The 23,781-nt window shown below is 42.4% G+C and overlaps 1 protein-coding gene across 1 annotated transcript in view; it reads right to left on the bottom strand.

Moving 5' to 3' along the window:
• Window positions 1-23,781, bottom strand: part of LOC148034551 (amino acid transporter AVT1I-like) — a 56,855-nt gene that overhangs the window by 6,758 nt on the left and 26,316 nt on the right. Inside the window, exons 3-8 of the mRNA XM_087680537.1 lie at window positions 11,685-12,151; window positions 11,153-11,373; window positions 11,007-11,030; window positions 10,670-10,844; window positions 10,317-10,536; window positions 10,099-10,234 (exon numbers count right to left, since the gene is read on the bottom strand). Of these exons, the coding sequence (XP_087536663.1) occupies window positions 10,099-10,234; window positions 10,317-10,536; window positions 10,670-10,844; window positions 11,007-11,030; window positions 11,153-11,373; window positions 11,685-12,151 (1,243 nt within the window). The remainder of the gene's footprint in view (window positions 1-10,098; window positions 10,235-10,316; window positions 10,537-10,669; window positions 10,845-11,006; window positions 11,031-11,152; window positions 11,374-11,684; window positions 12,152-23,781) is intronic.

Raw genomic sequence — 23,781 nt, 5'->3', positions numbered from 1 at the left:
GCTAGTGTATCAACTTGATGTGAAGTCAGCCTTCCTTAATGGTGATTTGAAGGAGAAGATCTATGTTGTGCAACCTCCCAGATTTTCCTCATCTGATGGATAGGTGTACAAATTGAAAAAGGCCATTTATGGCCTCAAACATGCTCCACATACTTGGAACGAGAAAATAGAATCATTCCTCCAACGGAAGTTAGGGTATCAGCATTCCTCTTCCAATCCCCAAGTGTATGTCCATATCTTAGCTGGATGCCACATGTTGTTTGTGCTCTATGTGGATGATCTCATCCTGACAGGTGACCATGTCTAGAAGGTCAAGCAAATGAAGGAGGTACTACACGAGGTGTTCAAGAAGACAAATATGGGCCTTCTACATTTCTTTTTAGGTCATGAGATTTAGCAAACTCTAAGGAGGATTTTAATTTTTCATCTCTCAACAACAGTATGTGCAAGAGCTTTTGGCTACGTTTAACATGGAGGGATGTAAGTGTTGAGAGACCACTTTTTCAGTCTAATCACTTTAGTTAGGGTTTCATCATGGACAGCCCAAAAAAGGGTTGGGCATCCACATTCTGGGGTGCCATCCTAGAGTAATCAGTGGGGTGCCACCCTAGACAGACTAGGGCCTATATAGAGGCCACCCCTCACCCAATTTAGTCCATCTCATGGTCACTTTTCCTCTCTCCAACCCTTCCATTGCCCTCACACCCCTTCAGGAGAACATTGCAGTATGTGGCTTGTGTCTCTATTCCATCAACATCTTCTCCCTCAACTTCAAGAGCCATCACCCTTTGCGTTTGGAGCATCTTCCACCTGGTGTCACCATCCCTCTGCTTGGCGTCAACAATCTCCTCCTTCAGGCTCCACCTTCACCTATGTTTTTCAGCCTGGAGATCTCCTCCATATTTAGCATCACCTTCCCCAACTAGGTGCCAACATCTTCTTGCCTGGCATCACCTCCACACTTGGCATTACTTTCTGCAGCCCTAGGTACTTGCATATTTGGGTTGACAAGCCTTCATAGGCTGCGTTTATTCTCCAAGTGGCTGCCTCTTCATCTTGCGACCTCCATCTCATCAAGCATCAGCTCACACAAGCCTCTTGTTTGATAGCCCACTGCTTAGAGAACTTCGTTTTGCTCCCTCCATTGTGCAAATTCCCATAAGTTCTACCACGTGATTCAGATAGGACATTACAGTCATCTTCTAAGCTTCGGCTCTCCTGTATCAACTTTTCTTCACATAGCATGATTCAGTGATTCATCATCTTGTTCTCTTGTGTTTCTGAGTTTCTCTTCTCTCTCAGTGTTTGCCATACACACACTGTGTTTCTCCCCGCAAACCCTACTGTCTCTGTGCATCGTTACATATTCCGACATGGTATCAGAGCATACTAGTTATTCTGACATGGTATTAGAGCGTAGGAGCTCAGAGAGCTAAAGACCTTGTTCATCAAAGAAGGCAAAGATAGGTTACGGATTCAACATCATCTACTAATTTTCCCTTCATTTTTGTTGGATCACTGCGAGATAGAGAGACCCTTCTCTTCCTCTCCCTCCCACTCTCCCTTTTACAAGTTGACACTCCAGTGCTATGACTTCTCCACACGCACATGGACAGCCGATTGGGTTCTCTTTCATCATCACCAGAACCCCCACCAATGCTTGCCAACATGAACTTTTGCTCCCTACACTACCAGAGTATATGCATCTATCCTCACACACTCCTTGTGCCACTTTCCCCTTCTTGGCCCACAGAGTTTATTTTGCATGGGCTTTTAGATTTTTATGCTCAAGGCAATAAGACACATCCAATGTGCACTAAGTCCTTTTAAGCCAAAGAAAGATCACTTGATACCTCAACATCATCTTCTTCCTCCTTAACGGCATCAAAGGACTGCACTTCCCTCCCTCGACACTTGTCCTTCATCTTCAAGTTACTTCCATAGCCCACTACCCGGAGGATTGTGTTTCACTCCCTTCATTATGCAAATTCCCATAAGTGCTACTGCCTATTAAAACAGGATAGTACAGTCATCTTCTGAGCTTCGGCTCCGCTATATTAGCTTTTCTTCACATAGCATGATTCAGTGCTTCATCATCTTATTCTCTTGTGTTTTTGAGTTTCTCTTTTCTCTAAGTGACTGCCGTATACACTGCATGTTTCTCCCCACAAACCCTCTTGTCTCTCTACATCATCGCATATTCTAACAATAAGGCCATTTCTACTCCTGTGGATCCGAATTGAAAGGCTACAGCCCATGCAAATTCCCCAACAGCAAATGCTTCCCACTACAAGCAATTGATTGGATCCTTGATATGGCTTCTTAACACTCGGGTTGATTTATGTTTTCTTGTAGGTTTGTTGGCCGAGTTCATGAGTGAACCCAAGGTGGTTCATTGGAAGGTTGCTATGAGGATTTTGTGGTTCTTTAGAGGGACCCCCAATCTTGGTATTCATTATCTAGCAGGTACTAGAGATTTGATTTTGGTGCAAATTCAAATTGGGCCGGAGATGTACTAACGGAGGTCAACATGAAGATATTGCTTTACTTTAGGTGCAGATGTTATCTCCTAGAGTAGCAAGAAGCAAACCATAGTTGCCATTTCTTCGACAAAGACGGAGTATAGAGCGGTGTCTTCTACCACATGAGAGTCAATAGAAATTCGAAGGTTACTAAGAGAGCTTGGCTGCCCACAAACAGGTCCTACGACCCTTCATTGTGACAATTAGAGTTGTATTGCTTTGGCATAAAACCCTGTGTTTCATACTAAGTTGAAGCACATTGAGATACGATACCATTTCATTCGAGAGAAAACCTTAGATGGGACTATTGATGTGGTTTACCACAAGATAGAGAATAACCTGGCAGATTTGTTTACGAAGGCACTTCCTCAAGTTGTTCTTTGACAGCACTCTAGATCCCTGAGCCTTATGCCATGTCCAGGATCTCAAAGGGGGTATTAGAGATTAGTCATCCCTTGAACTAGAATTCTCAAGCTACAATTGGTACAATCAGTTCTTTCGGTTGGAGTTACGTATTTTTCCTATCAGTTTAGGGCACTTTCAACAGTCACCAAATAGGGTCACCATTTCTTGGGCAAGTCACGCAAGAAATGATGCTATGTGGCAGTCAAAGAACTAATCACTGAGTATTTTACTCATAATGGCAGCAGCCTCTTCTCCTCCTATTTATTCCCCAGAGATAGCCTCCCTTCATCCCTTGTGTCTTCGGATGGTGGAGAGAGATCATTCGTTGAGTACAGATTTCTATGTTCTTCTATCTCTTTTCTCTCTCCCTCTTCTCTCATGTTCATTGTCTTTCATTCTTTTCCATACGCTTCCGCATTCACTGCACTCTGACAAACCCATCATATAACCAAGAGGTTGTGAGACATAAATTGCCTCCTCCAAGATGCCATTCAAAAAGGCTGACTTCACATCCATCTAATAAATTGGCCATTGGTGATGAGCAACAAGAGTACAGATAGCTCGAATAGTGGACATCCGAGCTATAGGTGCAAAGGTATCAAAGTAATCCAATCTTACCCGATGAGAAAATCCTTTGGCAACAAGCCAGGCCTTATGCTTGTCCAAGGATCTATCTACAAGATACTTGGTCTTATAGACCTACTTTACACCAATCACCTTCCTCTTCTTCAAATAGGGAACCAACTTTCGAGTCTGGTTCCATTCAATAGAATTGAGCTCAACCTTCCGAGCACTGCACCAAACCTCTTGTGCAAGCACCTCATCAAATGTAGAAGGCTCATATCCTAAAGAATCTGTGACATAAGGGCATAGTTCACACCAAGTGAACTATCCCGGTGGGCATGAATCCTGGCTGATCTACATGGGCCAAGAGGTGTCTCAAGGAACTAAGTAATTGGTGATAGACTCATCCTACTATGAACGAGATCTAGAAGCCTCGAATACCTGTAATGCACATGTCTGTGAAAGGGACTCCCCCTCACTAAGGGAAGGTAAATCCCCCTTATCCGATGAAGAAGGCTCCCCTTCTAATAGCCCAATCCCCCCAAAAGAAACCTAAGGAGATGGGGAAGGGGTACAAACACTTAATGACGAGGTAGAAGAAGAAGCCATCAAGAGTCAAAGGGGAAAAGGAGAGGAAGATGAGGAAGAGAAAGGAGGGGGAGGAATCATCCCAAACTAGCCAACCTGAATCTGGGGCCTAAAAATGTGCTGACCTGCCATAAAATCCCTGGCGGTTGCAATAAGTGCAGTCTGACTGCACCAAAATACTGCATAAATGCTGGCGTGGCAGTGTGGAGCAGTTGCAATGTGGCAAGAAGCAGCAAAATGACTAGAAAACCTAGGAAATGCATGGGAAATGCACACTAAACTGTCAAAGTTCCAATGTCTCTGTCAGACTCTGACAAGAGCTCACAACCAGGAGATGACAGACTGACAAACCCTAAAGTAGGCAGGCTAACACTTCCAGCCATCCAGAATCTCCAAGAGGACCTTTGGCATTATCCATGAACTTATTCTCAAACTAGGAATAGGCAAGAAGTCCATCTACTTCTAGAAGACTAAGCCACTTACCTCTTATTTTTCTTTAGAGTCATTTGGTGACTCCATCAAGTGACAAAGACTTACGTTCTTTTTGGAAAACAGCATTACAATGTGATACCGATACCAATATTGAGGCCCATCATCATACAATTGCACCAATTAATTTAGGAAGAGAACACAATTTGCAAGAAAGAAGAGAAAATAGAGAAAGCATGCAGGACACAAAATTGGGTGCAATCTCTGACACATGCAGTATGGACAGCACTAGGTGGAGTTTATGGGGACTTTTCAGTTGGCTGACACATGCAGTATGGGTACAATCTCTGACACATGCAGTATGGGCAGCATTAGGTGGAGTTTATGGGGACTTTTCGGTTGCCTGGCATGGCTAACAAAGTCTGAAGTGTTAGCTGATACAGTTTTCTGTCTTTTTCCATGTTCATATCCTACATGTGAGCCTCAACCTTAGTCAAACAAGGACATTAAGATCTCTAACACTATCGGGTGGAGGTTAGGGTTTCTAGGCCTTGTCTATGGCAAAACTGGCACAGCAGCAGTCATATCTTCACTCCATTCTTCTGTTTGTAGCATCTTCCTGCCTGGGTGGCCACTTTCCTGCATGTGTGAACATTTGTAAATGCTGGAGTGACAGTACTGGATCTATTTGTGGGCAGCAGGACCCTTTCCTGGGTGGGCAGAGTTTCAGCCGCTTATTCCAGGCAGCAGTATAATTTGGGGCATTTTCACAGGTCAGCAGCCTTTTTGACCAGTTGGCCAGAGTAAGGCAGGCAGGCTATTTATAGCCCTGTCCTCTTGTCTCTTATCATTGCATGTAGCTGATATCTTCACTCTTCTGCTGTTGCAGTCATGCAGCATGCCTTCCAGGCAAGCATCATCCTCATCTCTCATCTTTCAGTCAGATCCTCATCATCTTTTGCCATCAGTTCAGCACCCTCACTGACTTGGCATTCACACATGTAGAGGCACAGTTCATGGCCTGTATGGTTCTTAGCAAGATGTGCAACATTAGAAGATAGGATCAAGTGGAGCATGATCCCTAGTCGTGCCTTAGCAGTTGGCACATCATCAAGATAGGACAAAAGAAGAGAAGAAGAGGAAGAATATCAAATCAGAGACTTTTCCGACTCTGATTCTCACAAAGAGGACTAGTGAAAAGGCTTCTCCAAGTGTACTTGTATGAGGACCTCACATCCTAAAGTGAATTTTTGGAAAAAGAACCCTTATCTTCATTCAATGAGAAGGATGGAATGAAGGAGTCTCTTCACATTTGCTACCGCGGTTATGATCAAGTCAGTCTTCCTCCACATCCATCACGTGGAGGACTCTCCCTTGGCTTGCTCATCTTTTGAGAGGCCTGCAAGTGTGATGGCTCTAGATCTTTTTTTCACAGAAGGCTTCTGCCATTGTCAGTGACATATCATCAGTTCCTATCAGTGTTGTGGGCATGGTCCTCGTCTTTAGTGTGATCCATGTTTCAGATTTCAGCTACCATCTCCTCTTAGTCTTTAGTGTTATCTATTTTGGTACCTAGGGTATCTTCACTGAACATGCCCATCTTTATAGAGGATGCTATCTTAGGAACCACTCTTTGGACAAGTCGTTAGGAGTGTGGGGTTTATTGGCTTTATTCCCCTTTTTTTTGTGCACAATCCTCCTCGGCATCTTCCCATTTCCTAGCCCATCAAACTACCGTCCATCTCACAAGGTCCTCCCGATTTCCCATCATCTCCTCTAGTGGTTCCCGCAAGCCCTCTATCCCTTTCAAAGGGAATACTAATATTGGCAAGGTGGCTATGCATTCCTTGGCACTTCCGTTAGTTTTAGAGCGGGACTCCCAAGACTGTGAGGAACTCTCTTAGGATTCTCATTTTCTTAGAACCTTTACCTTATGCAGCAGCTACTTTCCCTCTTCTTGGAGCCACCCTTCCTTGCTACTAGTATGTCCAATCCATCCCATGCCCTTTGATGCATGCTGTGCATTTCTGGCAAGAATGCTTCTTCGCATCTTCAATAGCCCCTCTCTGTTGTCTCTTGGTCATTCCAATGACTTGACTCATTCTTTGTAGAGTCCATACATTCAATATGACCCATGCAAGGCCTTTCCTCTCCCATTGGTACTTTCTTGCCACACACAACAATGGTTCACATTTGGAAAGAGGTTCAACTGAGCCTGCACTATAGTAAACACAGGCTGCGTGATGCTTGGGAAGAGGTTGGACAGGCGGGTGGCAGCAATGGACAGGGTGCCACCGGCTGGTGATGATATGGCAATAGTCATGATGGGCTAGATAGCCATTGGAGGGAGACCTAAAGGTTGAAACCTACAAGATCAAGGATCAGATTGAATGGCATGCAGCTTGTCTATTTATTGATGAGTGGATTCTCCCAAATTAGGGTTTGGCTTATGGGGCGCATATACTCTCTAGGACCACACCCTGTTTAATGAAACTTTGGGTAGTGTACATATTTTGAGGCTATTTTAAAGAGCTAATCAGTTTATAATGCAATGTTTAGCTCAACAAGTCCTTGGGCGGTCAACGTGCACCCTTGGCCCAATACCCTAGCTACTTTAGGGTATTATGGGATGAGCAATGCTTGCGGCCCCTTTCTTATTCTGGTTTTGGGCTTGAGAGGGGATATAATGCTAAAAAGGATGCATTACACATTAAATCTCTATTATCTCATTAAAACAACCCCAGAACTCAAATGTTACCAAAATATGTCCCACAAGCAAACACCCAAAATTTGGAAGGATCCACATCTGTAAGTACGAGGTTGCCTAGTCACTCACTCCATCCCTTGTTTCATACGTTATCCCACTTTTTCCTAGCATCCATTTATCAAGTGCTTCAATTAGCCCGCTGTTGTGGTCATCTCCAACTCTTGACCTTTGGCTTGGCAACTCCCACAAATTGCGTTTTGCCCTAGCTTGCTGATGCCATCATCATCTACAAGAAGTCATTTTTTCTTTTTCAACACTTTGCTTCATCAACATTTTCTCCGACTAGTGGTCAGAGCACTCAGGATCAAACCTCTAGTGGACGATACACATTGACACCTCCCTTAATGCTCTCACAAGAGCCATCGGTTGTTGGAAAACTCTCTCTTAACATTGTGTACAATCTTTCCTTCATTTACAGCATTCATTCATTCACTTCAGAGTCCTCTTTCTTCTCTATTTGTATTTTTGTGTTTTGTGTAATGTGTTTATATTTTTGCATTTTACATTTGTGTTATGAGTTCTCTATATGTCACTTATAGTCATATGCTCCATGTTTTCTTTTGCAAAACCTAGCATACATCCACATGGTATTAGAGCCAATGCTCTTCTAAAGAGCCACTTGAGGCTATCATGGATTGCTTGGTTTGTTCTTGATTACACTATACATCTCGTGCTGATCCCACAAAGTGGTACATCTTTGAGTGTCTAGCGATGACCTAAAACCTAAATTTACATGAAAGGCAATGTGAGCTAAGACTAGATAGCCTATGGTAGGTCTAAAATAGGGGTCTAGATTGAATGTAGAGGAATCTTAATGTGAAGTGAAAGTGGGAGGGAAGGGAGGAAAATGTGTGAAGTGAATTTGAAGCACCAAACTCGTACTCAAATGAAATAGAGGATGAAGGATTACCTTGTGGATCATAAAGTGTTCTTCAAGTCCATATTGATATCGCTTTTGGTCTCCTAGGTGATTTATAGTCGGTCCTTGCATAACTAAAGTAGTATAGACATAATTAGAGTCGCATAAAAAAGGATTATATGAACGTGCCATTGGGCTTGATTGATTGTTCCAATTGAGATACACCTTGTGAAGGAATATAAGATGAAGAAGAGTTGGGCCTTTGTAAATAATCCCTAGAAGAAAGGTTAGTAGATGGAGGGTTGTCCTACAAATCAAGATCATAATGCCTTGACAAAGCTACCATTGAAGAAGTAGCTTGAGAAAACATCAGAGCATCTGAAGATGGAGTGATCTGAGGTATAAGCTGATATCCTTCAATCTTCAATGCACTTTCTGTCATAAAATAACCAGCACTACTTGGGGCACAATTTGCACCTTGATTGTACAACGATCGGGGCTTAGATTGGGTTTGCAATCTCTTCATGCAGGCCACAATAATTGGTGGACGAACTACCCCTTGATTCAGCAGCAAATCTCTTAGCCTTGAGCTGCAACACAAATGTGGGTCTTCAGTAATTGGGCACAGATCCCAAGGTGGCTGGAAAAACCCTAATTTATGCAGTAATTTCTCTTCACACCAAGCTGGAAATGGCTGAGAACTGCTGAGGGGTGAGGTAGATGAGAGAGAAAATCAGATGAAATGAGTACCTTTTGATCGGTAGCTCTGATCGCAATTTTGATGGTGCCAACAGCTTCAAAAGGGGGGTAAAACCCTAGTGCAACTGACAAGCCCTTTTCCTCTACCGGGGCCTCTCACTGAGGCAGAAAAGGAAACCAGCTGTCCTTGTCTGTAACATTGTGTGATCAGCCATTGCTTATCTAGGCAGGACCAAGGAGAGGTGGACTGGTTAGAAGTCAGGGCAGGCTGCAGGCTGGGCTGGGCTGAAGATAGATGGACTGGGCAGATGCAGGGAGAGGCTGCAGGTAGCTCAAGGATAGAAAGGTGACTAGGCCACAGGTCTGTTGGTGCAAGACTGAGTTGAGGCTGGGAAAGCAGGGTAATGAAGAATGGACAAGGGAACAGAAAGTAAGGTTGAAGACTGAAGGCTTCCTGGAAGAGAAGGTGCAGGAGGCTGCTCTCAGATCATCATCTCTGGAGCTTGTTATTAGCTTGTTTGCCCTTGTCTTTAAGTTACCAATTTTGAAATTTGCACTGCCCCCTCAGAACCACCACACTCACAGCACCAAAGGGGTTCCTTGAGCACTATAGAGTTGGTCTGGAAGGCTGATGCACCATGCTAGACTGTTACAGTGGTTTTGGGATATCTGATGTCATTTACATATTATCAGTAGAATTGTAAGACTCCTCTAGTCTCTCCTCTGGCATTTCCTCTATGTAGATTTGATCAACTGGTGCCATTCTATTTAGAGGTGCTTGTGGGGTTAGTACTTGAGGCCTTGATGGTTGTTGCTGATTCTGCTCAGCAAGAAAGAAAGGCTATCTGCACCTGATTTGTCTTTTTCTGTGCTTTTAATTATCACCCACAATTATCTGTGGGTTTTATTCATTCAGCTATCAGGATCTTATGTAATCCTTTTCAGCCTGTGCACATGCAGACAACATTGAGCCATGGCAGCTACCATCCATGAAAGCTAATGACATCCATCTTGCAAATGAAAGTGTATCTATGCATCAGTTAATCCTCATTACTATTTTCAGACTGTGAGAGATGGGGCAAGAAATGTTGAATTCTAACACCATCCTAAAATCTTTGAATTGGATTGTTTAGCAAAAGGTTCATCAATCTTTGCATTGGATTGTTTTACAGAAAAGTTCTAATAAGCAATCAGAATACAACTATTTATAGAAGACTTGTGAACCTCAGTATAATAGACGTTCTTTACAATTCAGTTTGACTTACTGTGGTGAAAAGTGCTACTTTTGACGCAATGTATTCTTTTGGTAGATTCAAGGTGATCTGAGAGCACGTCTGTTCCCCGAACATAGTGAAGCCAGCAACAGCCATGCTTGTGTAAAAGATAGTGCAGAAGGTAAAGCTGTTAAATCACAGTCTGGTTCAGTAATTCATCATGGTAAAGATTTGGGGTAACAATAGTAAAGCATGCATCTAGTTTTGACCTCAGAATCAACACAGCAGTGTATGTACTCTTCTTTCTCATGGAAGCATAGATATCAGGGAAGACTGCATGGCCAGAAAAGCAAAATCCATACACACCAACTGACAAGGGAAGCTTCTGCCAAACAATCAGAGGTCCACTTCTTGTGAACCCTACTCCATTTGCAAATCCCACCCACAGCACGGAGATAAGCACCACAATGGTCACTAGCACGCCACCAGCTGCATATCATTACCATCAGTGTGTCAAATGATTTTTTAGACAAGCTTCCGCTGCTGGATTTTTCAAGAGAGATGAAATTCCTCATGCAGTCAATTATAGTCAAGACAACAAGACAATGAAGTTATAATTAACCTGAGAGGTAGGCTAGATAGCTCAAATCTTGTAGCCAAACTGTCGGTAGAATGACAAGAGTGGCCAACAAGGAGAAGATAGTACTGGAACCAAAATGGAGCCCACCCAGATGTGCAGATGGAAACAACTTGTGGAGATTGTCTCCTTCCAAGATAATAAACTCCACACAGAAAGACTGCATAATATAAGTAAATGTATTCATCAGCTTCTTCAATAAGAAGCTATGAGATTCAACCAGCAATGGATTTAACAGAGAGTTGAGAGCAAATGGCTGTTTTCATGAACTCTTAAATCAATTTAACAGAGAGATAACAGCAAAGGTGGAATGGCTGCTTACATACAGTTCTGCATATAGGAGGATCTGCAAAGAACAGAAAAGGATCATCAATTATGTTTCACTTTGCAAGATCGTCATGTCTGTACTTGTTACACAATCTCTAAGTAATTTTTATTTTCTTTCACACGGGTAAATTTCTTACTTACAGAAACAATTGCCCGGCCTATTTTGCCAAAGGCCAGTTGAATAATATCTGGGTATGTCAACAACTGGGAATCACATCTATAATCCATGCACTTGCGAAGTAAGTGACCTGTGTAACAACAGACTACCCCAAACATAGCCAAAGACAACAGCCCCAACCACCCTCCCTCCCTTACAGCATATGGTGTTGATAAAAGACCAACACCTGCCATTACGTTCACTCCTGCAAATCATTCACAGTTTCATTAAACATAAGAATATGGATCAATAAGCAATAGTGATTCTTCACATGACCAAAAAATGGACTGTGGTATTCAGACCCCAGATGACTTCTTGAAACACCTCTACAAAAGACCTTGGGCTTGCAATTCATAGCAACACTCTAAGAAACCCTAGATTTAACCTATTACCTCTCATTATGCATCTAGACATGAAAATTTGTTGGAATACAGCATGCAAGTAGACCTTTATCTTGATTCAGTTAGACATGTTTCAAGTTGTTGGCAATAGTCAGTTCCTCAAGTCCTTTCATACCATGGAACACTGCTTGCATCAAAGTGCACCCTTGATCATACTGAGGTGGCAGATTGTCCTCAACTATTACTGATGATGGAAGCCGGATTGAACCATTGCTATAATTTGACAACAAGGGCATGCTGTGATCATCAGCACCATTATGTTCAGTGACACTTCGCACTATCCCCACTTTCTTAGAGTCCATTACGGACTTTGATGATGGAAGAGGAATTGAACCATTGCTATGATAAGACAACAGGGGTGTGCTGTGATCATCAACATGATTATGTTCAGTGCCACTTGGGGTTGTTGGTTGCGGTAGAAGCACAGAAACATCGTCAGGAATATCATCACAAGCATCATCAGGAACATCCTCAGACACAGATTTGGACAAGGAAGTGGAAGAAAAAGCCCTCTTCTTGATTGATGACCCCAGGAGACAAGGTTTAGGTGAGGTTGCGAGACTGTATGCTTGGGTAGCTTCCCTGTCATGATCAGTAGACAAACATAGTTGACCATCAATAACCCATTGATTTACATAAAAATTACATGCATTCATTGCACCGACACCTAAACGTGCCATACAGACTGCATTGTTCAATGCTGATATGGTACGAAAATGTCTCATGCATGCAATAAATGTTGCACCTGCTATCAAACAGTAAAAATTTTAATTACGAACAGGTCTAAATAAGCGTGGTAGACAGGCACCTATATAATCAAGCATTTGCACAAGTTATGTGACACAAATTCCACCTTTAATATGCATAACCATACAACTTCTGCATAAGAAGAAAGCAAGTAAGGCTACCAATTTTCCAAATAGAAACCAATACATTTTTGGTCCTCTGTATTACCATCACACACAACCTCCTCCCTTCCCACTCCATTTCTCTTCATTTCATATCATAGTAGTACAATGTAGAGATGGGCATGTGTAGCATATACTCGGGATTTGTCTAAACTTGCTATAGACAACAGTGGAAGAACTTTTATTGCAGTTAGCACTTGTCGATGTATGGGGTCTAGAAAGTCCTCCAATTTTGGCCAATTCAAATCCTTTGTTGTGTCCAAATCTAGTCCATGTGAGGAAAGGAACGATGCCGTTTCTGCCAAGCACACGATAAGAGAACAATATCATTTCTGCCAAATGGCCATATCAAAGAAAGCATTGTCATCAAACAATGGCACAGGGTGAGGAATAGGCTTTGAGATGAACATGACATGTGATGTATCAAGGATGATCTCAACATTCAGCTCCTATAGAGAATAGTTGGTGCCATCTAACTTATGTACCTCTACTAGGAAAAACAAGGATATGCACTACTAATGAAAAAAGAGCAACATGGGGTATGCTCCATGTGTCCATTGATGATGGGCAGAAGAAGAGGTAGAAAAAACTCCATGAAATACTGATGCCATTCTGAAAATATAGCAGTACCTTCTCAAATGCTGCAAAGCAGAGATTCTGGTGGGCTACTACAGGTGGCTATCCATGAATACACAGCAGTTGCCAAGAGCTCATTAGCTGGAAACATGAAAATGCATGCCACCAGATTATGAGAATCGATCACTTGTTTTAAAGTTTATTGGGAGTTTTGTAGCTCACACACATGCAGTAACTGCCATCTTTCTCTTCATCAAATGTACAGATGGGAACTGATTGCTACTACTCTAGCTTGGTACATTTGGACAGTGAGGTGCAACCATGCTATTGTCACAGGGACGTGAAATTTTGAGATGCTTTAATCTTGCTGATAACATTTGATTAAGTTATTAATCAAATGTGCAAGGTTGTTTAGCACATGTGACGCACATGGCAATTATTTCATGGTAATAGGCCAAGGACCCCGAGAATGCAATGGGTGTCAAAGACAAAAGTTATGATAAGTTATGCCAACTGGGTTTTGGTGGTCAGTTGGTGTCAATTTTGATCCCAAGACAATTGTTTGGCCAATAAGTGTTAGTGGTGACACTAGGGACTAGCATTAATTAATTAATTAATACCAACCTAAGGGTCAACAAAGGTTGGGAACCACTCTAGGTTGCAAATTGTCTAGCCAAGCTAATTATGGATAGGCACATTTAATTTTAGGCAAAGTCAAAAGGGCTGAAATTAATTTTCAGAAGTATTTAATTCGAAAATTAACTTAATAGCTGAACAATGCTGAAAAATGGGTTTAGAAGGTTGCCACTTTGCAAAAATACCCATGCAATCTGAGAAAACGTTTTTGGGAGTTGAGTCTCAACCATTCAGTCGATTTTCAATTGGTGGAGAGAGAGAGGGGTTTAGTAGCCACCTTTGGACCCATCCCATCAATAGAAGGCATCGTATACTAAAATCAGCACCGGTCATTTGTGTTATTGTCAAGCATTTTAGATGCCCAGCCATCCATTGTAAATTTGGGGCAGCATTTGGCCAGTTGGGGTCCAATTAGAGCAAGTCCTAGGTAAAAATCAAGGGGCAAACTTCCCAATTTGTTTACTAATTGTTGGAATAGAAAATGAATTTGGATTAGACAAGGAGATTGTGGATCTCGGCATGTAATCAATCCATTGGTAACTGAAGTTAAAGAAATACCGAAAGGGGAGCCAGCTTTGGGGGCAACAAGGTGTCCAATATCTAAGATTATTAAGGTAAATTGTGCATTTCATTTATGTTTAATTTCTAGTTGCTATAATTAAGTGCTTGATTAGGGAATCACCACCCTATTTGAGAAGGAAGGCTGGTTTCAGTTATAGACCTCTAGAATGTATTTATAGCACAAGCCCCTTTGAGGATTTGGACAGAGATCATCCACACTCTTTGTGGGAGATGGAAGAGGATGCAAGAGGGCCTGGAGAGGATGAGAAGGAGAGGGATCCTCCTACAACTTGGGAATAATTTTTTCCACATGGCCCCTAAAATGATTTGACATTATAGCACACTAGATTGGTTGTTCACACAACCATTGTATTTATAATGTACTTAGACACTCTTTTCAAAGTTCCCTGTACTTACTATTCTACCTCAAGGAATTTTATCCAAGGTGTTATCAATAGAATTCTCTTTTCTTGGGGGGGAAAAAAGTGAGGCCCGCAAGAGTATATCAATTTCATTTCTAGTTTCTAGTACACACTACTAGTCCCATAATTACCTTTTTGTTGCTATGAAAGTGTTTATTAGGTGCAAAGAACTAGGTATCATTGAACAGAAGATGAAATAGTCTTTTCTCTCAACTTCTCATAACAAAGAGAGGCTACACCATCCAAAAGAGGATATGCTTACCTTGAGAGAGGTCTTGTTCATAAATAGTTTTTATAGTGGGGAATTGGTTCGCTTTCTTGAGCTACCATGCAAGTCATAGAGACTATGACTCGCAACATGAAAGGAGCTAGAGACATGTTTGAGAGCATTTGGGAGGTGGCACCCCCATATGAAGGACTAACACAAACACTCCTTAAATATGAATTGGACTCTCTATCAAAGGAGACATTCATCTCACAATGGTGACTACCAACGGAAAGAGTGTTTACCTTCTCAATACATAAGGATGGCATGCTCAAGAGAGAGGATCTGAATCAGTCAAAGTTCACATGATGCTCATGGTAGAGGATTAGGGTTGTAGCTCATGGTGAGGGGTCTTGGCATTTGGACTCGGACCTAGAGATATGCATTATGGATGGCTAGAGATATTGGGCACATAGAAGGGGGCACTTTTTGGATACAGTACTAGATTGGGATCCTCTACAGGATCAAAGTGATGCCAACAACAACTTAGCATTGGATTGCACAAGGTAGCTTATTGTCTTTTCTTGTTGACTTTTGGAGAAGATTGGAGGACAGGATGTCATAAGTGCATAGGAGTCTAGCAATAGATACTTGGCTTGGTTACAAGCACATACCCTATCCCTTGCATCAGGATCCAAAGTAAAGACAAAGACAATGTATTTGGGATTAGCCTATGGCTCAAGAGAAGGAGAGTCCTTACGATAATGTTTCATAGTATAACAGGGTGCAATTGCATGGGTCACAAATAAAGGCCAAGCACATGGATATGAGGATGTACAAGGGAATCATTGCCTATCTCATCTTGAAGCAGCTCTTGAGCTAGATTGCCATATCATATTTCTCATAAACAATTTGGACTCTGCATCTCTTTAGGATTTGGACAAAGAGATAATCCATACTCTCCACAAGACGGGAGGATTAGAGATTGAGGAGGAGAGATGCTTTACTTAGGACCCAAGATTCTTGAAGATTATGGCTCTCACAATGGCAGTACATCTTGGATATTGTGACAAACCATAGTATGGCTGATTGAAATCTCACTTTTCTTCCCTTAGGAACTCTTTTATCATGCACTTTGTGGAAAATGGATATGGGGATAATCTCATTGTTCAATTCATGAACTAAGCCAATCTCAATGCCATTGGATATGGGTGAGATATTGGAGGATCCCACAATGTACAGGAAAATGGTGGGAAAGTTTGATCTTCACTACTATCACCATGTTAGATTGCAACAACACAGTTGGGTTAGAGAGTCAATTTATGCAAGTGTCTCACAAGCCTCATTTGAATGGTGTGAAACATACCTTATGGTACCTTAAGGCCACATTGGATTATGATATCCTTTATGAGACTGATTCAGTGGTGTAGTTATTTGGTTACACTAAAGCAGATTAGGCAGGCAATGTGTATGATAGGAAGTTCATCAACAAACCATTCTTTTCTTTGGGAAGAAAAACCTGGAGTTGATGAACTAACCCAATACACTTATAAAACGCTCTAAGTCATAGCTGACCAATGTACGACTCCCTCTTGGATTGTAATAATCAAATCAAGATTATAAGAGCAGATAAGCACCAAGAATGGCTTACACCATATTTTGAAAATTTGCATTTCTTCTATTCATCAATCTTCAGCCCCAAAGTAGTGAAGGACAATGATGTGAACTAAGAAACTAGTATCTCTCAATAAACAATAACTACTGATGATGGTAAACCAAAGGAAAAGAACTACACAATGCCCCAAAAGTGCCAATATGTTTTATATGATCGAAGTACATGCTCAAGATTATGGAATGCTCCCACCTAAAAACCCTAGTAGTAGAGAATAATATTCAACTAAAAATGCATTACAAACTTATTAGCTCTTTAAAATAGCCCCAAAACATATAAATTACCAAATGTTTCATTAAAAAGGGCGTGGTACTAGAGAGTTTCTGTGTCCCATAAGCAAAACCCTAATTTGGGAGGATTCTTCTACATCTATAAATAATTCTAGTAATTCATCAAATTTATCTTTTTCAATCTATTAATTGATTAGTATCAATTATTTTATTTTCCTTTTTTCTGGAAACCTTAAAAATTGATTTAATTGTCATATGACATCCTGGTTTTCGTATTGGGTAACCGCGTCCCTGAGCTCGAGGTTGAAACCTCTTTAAGCGGGTGGCACCATCTACCCATGCTTCGCCAATCAATATGAGGTAATTCCAACAATTAATCCAAATAAGTAAAAAGATATTCTACCCCCTTCTACGTATTTTACGGCCAGATTCGATGCTTCTTTTCCTTATCCTTGGCGATCCCAAGGGTTGGCATCCCATGCCACCATCCCACACCATCCTGATGTACAGATATGTCGGCCAATAGGTCAAGAGTCCAAGAGTAGTGATCACATGATGAATGTGTACAATAGAGCCTTGAGTCCTATTTGTAGAACTTGGCTAGCCTATGTTAGCCTCAGCACAAGAAAAAACGGAAAAAATGGAAAAGCACAAGTTGGAAGCCAAAAGAGACGGCCCAAAAGGAAATCAGACACAACAGAAGAAGCAGGAAGGGAAACGCCAAAAGCGCAAGGGTAGCCTCAAAAGCTAAAGTAAAGGCAAATGTGCATTTTTTAATGCAAGGCACTCCCAAAACTTTTTGTAAAAAAGTGTGAGGCTCCCTCTTGTGCAAATTGTAAAAGTAGATGGGCGGTAGGAGGGAAGTTAGGAAGATTGGAGGACAATGGGAAAGAGGGTCTAGGCCACGACCGGCCATGTAAAAAGGGAATAAGGAGATTACTGCCCAAAAGGGATTTAGGGTTTTGTATATAAAGTCAAAAAGTGAATGAGAAGCTCATTCTTTGATGTGTGGCAAAGTGGACTCATCTTCTTCTCTCCTTACTTGCTTGCGTGTGCTTGAGAGAGGGAGTGTGAGTGTGAGGGAGTGAGTGTGTGAGGGTGAGGGATCAAGGAGAAGAAACTCTCCATCATCTCCTCTCTTCTTCTCTCCTCTTCTCTTCTCTTGTCTCACGCGCGGCTATGGAGGATGGAGCTTGAAGGGAGGCTCGAGGTTGCTTGAGCTTGCATCATGAATGGTTGCCTCCATACAATGTACGGTACTGTCCATACGGTACGATTCATACGGTACCGTACGGTACGTATCTGTACGAATTCATACGTGATTTTGGGCCTATTTGGACCAACTAGTCTGTGCGTCCTGGATTCCACGTCCCGCGTTTCCTACGCCCCACCTTTACTCCTGTGCATTCCACTTGCTTGCATGGCACTTTTTGGGGAGGTGGAAAGCCTTGGATACCTCATCCCACCCCCTTTTCCAGCCATGCACTCCCCTCCCCCCCAACCCTCTTTGGATTCCTTCCAGCTCACAGCTCTCTCTTTGACTATTGACCCCTCTTTGACTATTTAAACTTTGATCCTTCTCTCATCTACAAAAGGTGCTCCTCTCCTCCATGCTTCCACACCAATTCAGCAAGCACTTACCATTCTCATCTTCCTCTCTTGGATCTTGATTCTTGAATGGACTTGTGATTTGTAATTGTCATTCTCGAATCTCACCTCCCATCCTCTCTTTCCCGCACCCTATCGAAGCATTTGCCATTCTCAAATCTCATCTCCCATCCCCTCTATCCTGCACCCTATCAAAGCATTTGCCATTCTCATCTCCCATCCCCTCTCTCTCACTCTTGCTCTTTCAACTTTACCCCAACCCTCAAGCCTCTCGAGTCTCCCTCCCTTTCAACTTTCAAGACTCAAGTTTCAAGAGTTGAGACTCTCTCTCTCTCTCTCTCTCTCTCTCTCTCTCTCTCTCTCGGGCCTCTTTATCCGTCATCGGCACCATGACTCCTGAGAAGCACAAGGCCTTCAATTTGCATGCAATCCATGTGGAGAGGGACACAAAGAAGTCCAACTCCCACCATTGGACATGCAAGTATTGTGGGAAGCGCTATACAAGTAGTGCAACTCGGCTTCTCCAACATCTTTCCAAGACAGGGGGGGCAAGTTGCTCCATGCAAGGAGATCCCTCAAAATATTGCAAAGGAGATTCTCGCCAAGATGAGAGGGGGATCCACAAGAGGAGGAGGAAGTGGCTTATCGGCACCAACTCCTATGCCTACTAACGAGGAAGCATCCAATGTGGGTGTATCTTCAACCGATGCAGGAGAGGCCTCTACCATTGGTGATGGGGGCTCCACATCCGCATCCGGCTCTGGTAAAAGACAGAGTGGAGGCTCATGTGGTGCCGAAGAGACAATTCTCTCTCTCTCAAGCTCCCGGTCATGTGCATGGATCGGTTGCCTTTCTTAGAGAAAGGCAACGACTTGTGAACATTGAAATTACGCGCACAGTGATTGAGTGCAATCTTGCATTCAATATCCTAAAGCAAGAGCAATGAAAGAAGATGGTAAAAGCCATTGCCAATGTGGGTCCATGTGAATGATGGACCAGTATTACATACAATGAGAACGAAAAAGATTGATGAAGAGGAAGAGGATTGATAGAGCCCTTGATCCTATTTGGGCTGTATGGATAAAATATGGTTGCTCCATTCTCACCAACGGATGGAGTGATCATAAAAAACGGGGCATCATCAACATACTCGTCTCATGTCCACTCAAACTTACTTTTTACGGGCCATAGATACAAGCAAGAGGGAGAGAAAAACGGCAGCCGCATTTATCTACTGCCACATTCGACAAGCTATCATTGAGGTATACATTGCAATTTGCCTTTGAAATTTGTTTCGCTTTCTTTCATTATGATAATATCATGATTCATAATTGAAATTTGATTCATACATAACTATCTATATCCCTATTCTAATAATTAATTTCTCTCTAGTATCTATGATCTATCTCAATTCTCTCTTTCGCCCCAGGCTGCAAGGCCCCCAACCCCCAGGCACCATCTCTCTTCATTCTTGAATCTTGAAAGTTAAAACTTGAAAGGCTCAAGTTTCAACTCTCTCTGGACTCTTTCTCTCTCTAACCTCCAATTTCCAAGTATTGTTAATTTGTTAGTAATAAATATACTTGTAATTTGTAAATTGTGGTTGTAGGTGGGCCCCTCAAATGTGGTGCAAGTTGTTACCGACAATCCATCAAATTGTTGGCGCATGGGTCGTTTGCTTGAGGCGAGTTCCCTACGATTATGTGTGTTGGGTTTCCACCCACACCTACGCTAATAGAGGAGTGTCAATGATCAATAGAACACTGAGGCACTTTTTAAGTAGGAGAGGTTTTTTTTCCTAGACTTAGTCTTATTTCGTATGTGCTTATGTCACACACTTACAGGCATTTATCGTGTTCGAGTGTGAACATCCCCTACAACCCTAAGGTTTAAGGGTTGTACCTTGTACTTTCAGATTACACTCTTTCAGTCTATTGCATTGGGTGTCGTGCCTCACTCTCACATTGTCTACTACACTCTGAGCTAAGCTTCAATCCTCTCTCCATCTCACATTTGGTATCAGAGCTGAGTTCAGCTCAGCTTAGCTCTACTCAGTTCAACTCTATTCAGCCTTCAGAGGTACCTGCAAGCTCCAGAGGTCTACAGCTCCACCTGCTCTGCTCTTAGCGTTTGCAGAGTGCCGCCCTATGGTGCTCTTCCCAAAGCCTCCCAACCAACACTAGTAGTCCTGCCCACTCCACCCGCCTAGATTGCTTGCGCCGCTAGTCAACCCGGAAGCCTGCCCGTCAGCCTACCCGTATGTGCAGCGGTCCTACGCCGCCTATCTGCTTAGGAGCCCGCTTGACTGCCCTACGCCCTTGCGAGTCTCCTGCGTCGCTCCAACCACCTGCACCCACTCGCCTGTCTTCTAACGCCCCTGTGGCGTTGCATTGCCCTAGAACCAACACCCCACCCTAGTCTGCCATGCCCTCAGCGCCCCTTGCGACCTGGAAGCCGCCATTTGTGCCCACTAACGACATAGCAGCTTGACACGCCTGCCACCAACAGCTATGACAGCCCCCGAATATCAAGTTCAAGGTCAAAATACATTTTTTAATCAATTTTTATTTCAAATATTATTTGAAGGAAAGCATTGTGCCTAGGCAGCACATCTTTACACTTGCAAGTGTCTGGGACACATTTCACGTAGAGATTTTGTGAAATTTTAGGGCTTTTAAATTTTTTGAAGACATTGGCACATGTATTGCAATCTTAGTCAATGACAGATTGTTTTGGACAATTTTGGGGCAAGAAATTTTGGGGTTTTTGCTCATACAATGTTGTTGAACACTAAATGCACCTTGGATTGCATGCATTATGGACAGTTTTGACAGAGTGTACTTGAGTATACTAATTGCAGCAAGCTATTTGCTGTAATTTCTGGAAATTTTGAGATTTCCAAGTTGGTCCAACTTGGACATTGCTCTTTTGCTTCTTTTGGCATTGATTATCATGGCAAATCAGAGAGGTGATGTCTTTACCTATGTATCCAAGGAGGACAGATTGGATGGTAGCAACTACTCACTTTGGTCCTTCATAATGAAGAATGTACTTGTGGCGAAAGATCTTTGGGATTACGCAAATGGAAAAGAAGTTACGCCCAGAGTTGTGGCTCCAGCTACTCCTCCTCCAGGAGTACGTGGACAACGGCCACCTCAGCCTGTTCAATCTACTCCACTTCAGTCACTTTCCCAAAGATCAACAACTCAAAAAGCATGGGATACACGGGATGCATAGGCTTTATCGCTAATTGCATTGGCAGTTCAACGGTCCATCATTCCTCACATTCGTTCTGCAGCTTCTTCATGAGAAGCTTGGCAAACTTTGGAGCAGATGTTTGCTGGTAAGAATGAGACTCGCATCTCTTTCTTAAAGAAAGAGCTAGGGACATTGAAGATGGATGAGGGTGATTCTATGCAAGATCACTTGAACAAAATTCAAGACTTATGTGGGCAACTTATGAATATTGATGAGTACTATTCAGATGCACAGCTCATATCTACTATATTGAACTCATTACCTCCTTCGTACTTGGCTTTCCACATTGCCCTAAACCTCACAATGAGGATAGCCCCACAACCTATTTCTTTCTTCAATCAGTCAGTTTGCTTCTAGAGGAGGTGCAAACGAGAAGAAATAGTGGTATGGATGTCATAGCCTCTGAGAGCAGGCTTTTATGGCTAGACAGAAGGACAAAGGCAGCCAAGTAAAGAATGCTCCGCAGAGCTCTAGGACTTCAGGCACCTCATAGGGAAGTAAAAAACAAAGGGGGGCGCACACCAAAAGGGGCAAATGCCATTATTGCAAGAAGCCACGCCACTACATCACTGAGTGTAGAAAGCGCATCACCAAGGAGAAGGAGTCAAGAATGTCTGTTTCCGATGCTCCTTCCACTACTATTGAGTTCGAGTCCTTTATTGCAAATAGGAACTATTGCTTTTACACATGCAGTTATGACACTTCTTGGGCTGATCAAGCATTTAGCTCTACTGAGGATGCAGGCACTTGGTTTTTTGATAGTGATGCTTCTAGGCACATCACATCTCGCAGAGATTTATTTGCTTTTGTTGATGCAACTCCAGTTGGCAAGTCTGTACAGTGTGCCAATAATGCATCATACCCTGACTTTGATCTTGACTGGTACTTTATGTCATGGGTTATATGAGTTGGATGCTCTTTCAGTTGATCAGTCAGTGTACTTGGCATCCACTATTACTCTTGCTATGATACAAGCAAAGTTATGGCATGCTCGCATGGGACATGTGAACTTTGGTAGCTTGATGCTCTTACAGCGTACACAAATGCTAGATGGATTACCTCTTCTGGAGAGACCTCTTGAAGAGATAATCCATGTGAACTTTGGTAGCTCGATGCTCTTACAACGTACATAGATGCTAGATGGATTACCTCTTCTGAAGAGACCACCTGAGCACTTGTGCGAAGGATGTATTTTGGAAAAAATGCATTGGTTTTCGTTTCCCTGTGATGTTGCTTTCAGAGCCACAACCAATATTCAGTTAGTGCATTCAGATGTATATGGGCCTATGCAAACAAAGTCATTGGCAGGATGTTACTGTTTTGTAACTTTTATTGATGACTTTACTCGATTCTGTTGGGTCTATTCTTTGGTAAAAAAGTTAGAAGTGTATAATGCATTCTTAGCTTTTATTGCACTTGTTGAAAACCAATCTGACTGTAAAATAAAGACTCTCTATTCTAACCGAGGGGGGGAATATTTGTCCTCTATGCTGAATTCTTTCTTGAAGCAGAAGGGCATTGCTCATCAATTCACTACTACTTATATTCCACAACAGAATGGGGTTGCAGAGAAGAAGAATCGATCACTCATGGAGATGGCCAGATGTATGCTAAAAGCAAAGAGCTTGCCACAATTTTTGGATGGAAGCCGTTATGTGTGCTTACCATGTTTTGAATAGATGCCATACCAAAGCATTAAAGAAAATTACACCTTTTGAGGCTTGGAACAGCTGAAAACCTTCTGTTGGACACTTTCGTACCTTTGGGTGTCTTGCATATGCACACATTCCCCAGGTACTCAAAAAAAAGTTTGATAAGGCTGTCAAATGCATTTTTGTGGGATATAGTAGTGAGAGCAAAGGCTACAGACTCTATGATCCTGTCTCTAAAAAGGTGTTTGTCAGTAGGGATGTACTCTTTTATGGAAAATCAGAATTATCCCTTGCTGGTTCAGGCTGCCCGTGATGTATTTGAAGGGTTGCTGCCCATTACATTTGGTGATTCAGCTGGAGTTTCAGCAAGTGAACTTAATCTTCAGCCAGCTGGTCCATTGGAAATGCACAAAATCACCCATTGGCTAATCTGAATATTCAGCAAAGTGCTGAAACTGAAATTCAGCAAGAGCTTATGCACAGT

This window comes from Lygodium microphyllum, chromosome 6, assembly GCF_053477565.2.
Source record: "Lygodium microphyllum isolate KBCC chromosome 6, Lygodium_microphyllum_v1.1.10, whole genome shotgun sequence".
NCBI lineage: Eukaryota > Viridiplantae > Streptophyta > Polypodiopsida > Schizaeales > Lygodiaceae > Lygodium > Lygodium microphyllum.
Note: the sequence above shows the minus strand (reverse complement) of the source record. Positions and strands in the feature narration are given on the sequence as shown.